General features: G+C 33.0%; 1 protein-coding gene across 2 annotated transcripts in view; it reads right to left on the bottom strand.

The window, feature by feature from the left end:
* The window catches only part of LOC145285928 (uncharacterized), a 41684-nt gene that overhangs the window by 29399 nt on the left and 4785 nt on the right, over positions 1-7500 (bottom strand). For both annotated transcript variants that reach the window (XM_080134430.1, XM_080134429.1), the window contains exon 2: positions 4908-5261. In XM_080134430.1, the coding sequence (XP_079990556.1) occupies positions 4908-5234 (327 nt within the window). In that variant the 5' untranslated portion in view covers positions 5235-5261. The remainder of the gene's footprint in view (positions 1-4907; positions 5262-7500) is intronic.

Raw genomic sequence — 7500 nt, 5'->3', positions numbered from 1 at the left:
GTATAATAAATAGACTATATATATATATATATATATATATATATATACTAGCATGGGTGCCCGGCGTTGCCCAGGTGTTTTGAGGTGTATGCTAAGCAAAAAAAAAAAAACGGTCAATTTTTTTTAACTTGGACCCTTATTATGACCCCTTAAAATTTATTGTTTAGGACTCAAATAAAGTTAAGTTAGATCCATGTCCAAGGAACCTATATCTAAAATTTCACGTGTTTAGACCCAAAATTGTAGGAGGAGTTTGGTAGAGTTACAAAGGTCAAATCGTTGAACTTTGATCCCTTAATCACCAAATTTCTGTCCGAAAACCAATCACATCGATTTTCCCAAATCTCAGTACCCTGTATATCAAATTTCGAATCTGTAGGCTTAAAATTGACAGAGTTATTATGTAGGGAAATGTACACAGACACACACACACACACAGACACGTTCACTTTTATATATAGATATATATATATATATAGAGAGAGAGCGTAAATGATGAGTGTTGTGAATTATATTCAAGTTAAGAGGGGTTGGTATGAATTGCAGCGTTGGTGAGAAGGAATTGTAACATTTGTTTTTTTTTTTTTTTGCATTACATTGGTCTTCCATTTTCAAAGGGCTCCAAAATTAACATAGCTTAAATAATTTTTATCTTTCTTTCTCAAAAGAGAGCTTCAAGAGCTCTAACTGGAAATGTAATTATATTTGTCAATAATTTGACCTATTCTAATCTATTGGAACATGAACTTTCAAAAATATAAACATTTAATCATTAGAATAGCATTCAAAAGAGAATAGATATAAATCAACTAAGATTCAACAGAAAATATTAAAATGACCAAATTACAATTATCCATTAAAAATTAAAATCTATCTCTCTGGTCAGGTTCCTTGAACAGACCTATGTGACTCTCTCTCTCTCTCTCTCTCTCTCTCTCTCTCCAGATTTCCCTCTTTTCCATCAGCTGCCTGAGGTCTTCAGAATCACAATTGGCATCATGTGCAATTTGCTGGATTTACGTGGATCTAGGTCGTCTTATGCTCGTGCGTCCATGCCATGGAATCTACAGCAATACATTTCTCACCAGCTCTTGCTTGCTTGCTTGCTCCTCTGGCAGTGACCGACAAATCATAGACGTCACTCCCTGATGGTAATAGATATGGCAGGTTGATTGCCATAAAGTTGTTGCTTTGTGGGATGACCTTGGCAAGATATATTTAACACTGTTCATAGCATACAGGTGTACGTGTCGTCTAGTAATCTTTTGGTCAGTGTCCAGGTCACCAAAAGATTGAAAAGACTAAATTAAAATACTGCAAATATTTTAATTGTGATCTCTGAACACGTGCACTGGATAAGGCAGGGGAAGCTAGAGCTGTAGAGCTTGATATATATATATATATATATATATATATATATATATATATATATATTTATATATATATATATATATCTATATATTTATATATATGTATATATATATATATATTTATATATATATATATTTATATATATATATATATATATATATATATATATTTATATATATATATATAAAGCTTTTGACAAAATCTAGTATGAAGGCCTTTTCACGAAAATCAAATACAGTATTTCTGGAAGAATACTCAACATAATCAGACCTTTCTTTGACAAGAAAAAAATCTAGGTTGTCTTCGATGGTCATAACTAACATGATATTAATCCAAGTGGTATTCATAAATGACATCCCTGATAAAAATGTGTCTGAGATGGATATATTTGCTGATGACACCACACTCTATAATATACATGAGGGAAAAAATGAATATACACATATCCAAGGCAATGACAGAAACCTTAGAAAACGACCTTCAGTCAGTAGTGGAATGTGGCCATACACGGTTAATAACATTTAATACTATTAAGACTAAACTTCTTTCCTTCAACAACTATATAAAAAAAAAAACTTTCTCAACCACCGATTACCATGACAAATAACACCCTACCTGGGAGCTCATCTTTCAAACTCTTTGGCTAAACATTCATAGGCAACATGAATTGGAACAAATACATTGAGGACATTGCCAAGGCTGCTTTAAAGAAGGTAGGCTCCCTCTACCATGCTAGAAAATGATTTGCACCAAACAGTATACTAGATGTTTATAAAGCCACAATTCGACCACACATACAGCACTGTTGCCAAATCTGGACTGGGGCAACTGCGACTAATCTCTCACTCTTAGATAGGTTCAAAAAACGAGTCTTAAGAATTCTCGCACTTTCAGCCAAGCTCTAACCTCTGTCCCATCACTGCAATGTCGCATCCTTGTACCTGTACTACAAGTGACTTCAATGCAAACAATTTGAAATCATTTTTATGCAGACAAAAGTCAGTAAAATGTGACACAAATACATTTTGCAAATCCTGTATTGCATTCACAAATAGCTTTGACTCCTGTACTTTCCTTGCTTGGAATTATGGGAAATGAGCGTAATTTTTATTTCTAAATTTATGTTTTCATAACGCAAGTTTTCTTTCAAGGGCAACAATTTGATTATATATTTTTATTTATAAGCTGCGTTTTACCTTGAAGTAGTATATTTTAACAATTTAAAGGAGACACTATATGGACAATGAGTGCTTAAGTTGCGAATCAATCAGGATCTTGTATATGTGAACTATCCATATGTTTACTTTCGAGAAATATCCTCACCTCTTTAAAGGCAAGTACTCGTTTTAACATCAGTCCTCGACTAAGCCGGTGTACATCAGAAAAATACATAAGGTCACCATATTCTGCCTGAGTATCAAACAAAAATTGTTTGAATTGTCAATGATTTAATCCACGAGATTGAATCAAATTCACAGTTCCACAACATCATTTATAATGTCTTTAAACTTCTAGGAGTTTGCACACAATGTATCTTGATTGATAATGCAATGAATTTTTACAAGTTTATGAGTAATTCCAAAACTTCCTATATTCTCCTGTGGTTATAGTCAGCTAACACACTTCCTAACTTCCGGCATTGCTGCTACCAGAAGTGGTGACAAGACAAATCAGTTCCTCCACTTTTTTCTCTCATGCCTATATCACTCCTGTGCATGTACTTTTTTATTTCTTCATTCTGTTTTTCTGATCCTTCTTTTTTTTTTTTTTAATAATCATTGAAAATTGTTTTGGTCATATTTTAATTAAGAATTATTGAAATTATTATAATTTTTTTTGCAAGAATTATTGAAAACACGTTTGCACTCTTTTTCTTTTTTAAAGAATTATTGAAAACATTTTTTTAAAAATCTTTTAAAACTATTTTGGGAATATTATGTATTAGATACACTTTTTTTAATGATGTTTGAAAATTTTGTTATTTTGATTTCAGTAATTTTATTTTATACTTTCATAATTATATATTTATTATATAAATTCAAACAAAAAACTTTTATTTTTTAAATTAAAAAAAAAAATGTATTTTAATAATTTTGTAAACATATTTCTTATAAAATTTACAATAAAATAAAAACTTTTTTTATTTTTTTTTTGTCATTAAAAATGCAAATAAAGACTAATTGTATTATTTTTATCTGTATAATTTTGTTAATTTTTATTGTATGTTTTTCAATAATGTCCTTTTCTTATATTTTATTTCAATAAATCGCTTCACAATAGAAATACTGAAGAACAAGAAAAGTAAAGGAACTGATTTGCCTTGTCATTGTTTCTGGTAGCAGACACACTGGAAGTTAGGACGTACGTTAGCTGACTATAACCGCTTCTGTAGTAACAAAGTTATTTTCCCCCCACCATTACTGCAACACGATCAGTTGTGATTCCAATAAGCTTCAAGAAATCAAATTTCATTCTATCATCATTTTTAACAAAGTTTAAAAAATATCTGATCCAGTCAATGCATTGTGCGATTGTCCTGAGAGAAAGGCTGATAGTTTTAAATAAAGACTTTTTCTGGAGAAACAATATGCAAAACTGGCAGTAAACATTCTTTAAAAAATTACCATCTGTAAATGGTTTCATTTTTATCAGCGATCCATTTCGAAACTTCATAACTGGCAATTGTATTTGCCACATTTTCACCTTTTCTCTTTATAAAAATGTTGTTTTTATATTGAGACTTCAGTCACCTAACTTTTTATTTTCTTGATGATGGTAGGGTAGGTAGCAGGGGGTAAACGATGGGGTTTGCTGTTGAAGAAATGAAATAGAAAGCCAACTGAGACAACACAGTCCCTTTGAAGCTATCCCCACCTAATTTTGTTGCCGGTCAGTCAGTCAAAATGGATCTCAGTTTTTGTTTTATGTTTTCCTTTTATTATTTTTTTTTATGCAGAGATGGAATTGATTGGGTTTTGATCCTGTTTTTTTTTTTTTTTTTTTTTGTGGTCATGATATTGAAAGTCGGTTGGGTGAATCAGAGGAAGATAGAAGCAGGTCATTTTGCTTAATTTGAAAGCTGCATTACATATTAAAAATAAAGTAATTGAAAAATCAGGCCTACGGGGCCAGTCAAAATACCTCTGCACCCCGGATCCTGCCCCCAGGTCGTAGGTTGGCAACCATTGCGCTACACCATCTTTTAAAAAGGGATGAAGGCTTATAGCACACATGCGAACATAAAATTGCCTAATTATTATATCGATGTTATATTTATTTAAATCATAAGAAAGACTAAGTGGTTGACAATCCGATATTATGAACAAGTAATAAGATTTATAATCACCAGACAGAACCCCCCATCCCACAACATCACATAACTGCCAATCTAGACAATCTCGACAATTGTACATTGAATAGAAAACATGGCTACCCGATGCTGACGTCACTTGAACAGGTAGAAGGAGAAGGATTTATTTAGACAAAAAAAAAAAAAAATCAATAAAATGAATAAAATGAATAAAAGAAATTCTTACCTGATTTCCATGAATATCAAGCTTGATCAAGTGAAAACAACCATGTAAAGCAATGATGCTTTTCAAGTGATTTTTTGCTAAGATGCAGACTACTAAGTTTGGGCACCAGTTACCGATTATTCCAAGGCTTCGAATATGCAGATTGTCCAACCAAAGCACACGTAACTCGTCCATTTCCTTGTCACCATCTTCCTCATTTTGACAATTATTTCGCAAGAATTCAGGTTTTATATCGACAAAGAAAGCAGCGCCGCTAACTTGTTCACTGAGAGTAGTCTGATTTGAGGAAATCCCAGAAAAAAATCTTTGTCGCCCGTTCAGAAACATCTTTCGTAGCACATAAGAAGAGTTGTTCTGAAATCGAAAGATAAGAAAGAAAAGGTGTTTATTTATTCATTTATTTTTTTTTTTTAATTTTTTTTTTTTCTTCCTTTGAAGATTGTAATGCTGGGTATGGGGCAGCCAAACCAGCTGCCAACATTGCCCCGCTTTTTTATTGAAACCAACCGGGAGCTCTTTTTAGTATCCTCGCTGTTCCCTTAAGTGCAATTGTCTCTTATTCAGATTGGTGTCTACAGTGATAAACAAAAATGAAGAAAAACTTGTTGTACTTGTCACGGAATGAAGATTTTATATTCCAAAAATCACAAAAATTGATTAAAAAAATTTTTGCTGTTTTTTACTGATAAGTGACAGACGAGGCCAAGTTTTACTAGAGAACATGATAACAGGACGTAATCAGTGATTGTTTTGACATTTTTACATGAATTAGAGTTATCTGCCCTTGTCCACCAATTTGTTGGATGCTTCTTTCACTCTCATCGAAACAGAATAAAATTTGATTTCCCTGAATAAATTTAAAAAACCTACTTGGTCAAATGATGTGACTTTTGGAATCCCATGATTGGTACATATATAACCAGGGCCATGACAACAGCATATTCTTTTCCTTGTTTTGATTCTCAAGTATATATCGATTGATATCTTATATGTTTTTATGTAGAGTGATGTGGTTCTCGGTTGATTAGTTGTGTCTAAATGTTTCGGATATATACTCGAGAGTCAAAACAATGAAAAGAATATGTTGTTGTCATAGCCCTATACATCACACAGAAATTTCTGTAATTTCTTTAATTTTAAATGCTGTTATATTAATACATATGATGTGGTTGTGCTGGCATGTCGGGAAATTGGGGTTGCTGGCAGCCTGGTTAGTGCAAAGAATGGTTCAAGGAGTTAATGTTGACGCATGTCAAATGGATAGATAGGCTCAGTGATGACAACCAAGAGTGATTAAGTTCGTGTGAAAAAAAACAAAAAACAATGCTTGAAGAAGAAAGAAAGAAAATATTTTTTGGGGTCCGCATGAAAAGCAGTCGATTTTCTGAGTTTGGACAAAGTGGATGTCTGAGTTCGACACAAAGATGTGTCGAAGGGAAAATCATAAGAAAGTCTAAGTGGTCGACAATGCGATGCCTCCCACCCCATCACTTGTTAGACGAAATAAAGAAGCCATGCTAAAAATCGGTATTGTGTTTCTCCATTAGACGTCTCTTCTAGCATATATATATATATATGTATATATATATATATATATATATATATATATATATATATATATATATATATATATATATGTATATATATATATATGTATATATATATTGTAAAGAAGTGAACCATAGCGGAAATCCAGTCGACTAAAATAAGATGGAAAACGGGGTGAGGAAAAAGAAAAAAAAATGGGGGAAGTTACATGCAACAAATGTACAATTCAGTAAAATAAATAAGTCGATTAAAAACAAGATCGTTAAAATACACCCGAAGTGCTTTTCGTTCAGACTAACTTTTCAAGAGTATAAGTCTGAAAATTATTATTTTTTTTTTAGAATATTTGGTAGTAGAATGGAGTAAGAGCGGAGGAGAGGTTAAAAAACCCCAAAAAACTGTGACTACCCAAATAATTCTAATTGAAGCCGGAGGTTTCTCTGCTTGCACAAAGTAGGGGGGCTGGAAATGATGGCAAGTGCTTCGAGGATAGACAGGTGGAACTTTGTACGTCCTCGGTACAAAACAGAAAAACACTCCGGAGAGAATGCAAGACCACACTCCTTTTTATCAACCAAGTGTTGGCCGATGGACGATTCTATCAACTGAGACTTTCTGGTGGTAGGTTGATGGTCTCGGATGAATCGGGGAACATGTTGGGCGATTCTGACCTGAAGACGCTGGGTAGTCTTGCCAATATAGACGGCACCACACCGACATTGAAATTTATAAATAATATTACTTGTTTGAGAGATAGGCAAGACATCCTTACGAAATGAGGGAAAGGCGGTTTTTGTGGAAAAAGCAATATGGAGGGATAGAGCACCAAAATTAGAAGACACCAGAGAGGAAATCTTATCACCAATAAGTTGGCCTTCAGGTCCAATCCAGGGTAACTTAAGGTATACCAGGAGTCTAGATGGACCATATTTTGGTAGCTCAGAAAAGGATTGAATTTTCTTACTAATAACTAAGTTAACTAATGGAGGTGAATATCGATTCATAATAAAAATCCTTTTAATGTTTCCAATTTCCACATCAATAA

This window comes from Euprymna scolopes, chromosome 10, assembly GCF_053919585.1.
Source record: "Euprymna scolopes isolate OS-2025 chromosome 10, ASM5391958v1, whole genome shotgun sequence".
Taxonomy (NCBI): domain Eukaryota; kingdom Metazoa; phylum Mollusca; class Cephalopoda; order Sepiida; family Sepiolidae; genus Euprymna; species Euprymna scolopes.
This window is presented reverse-complemented; position numbering and strand designations above follow the sequence as displayed.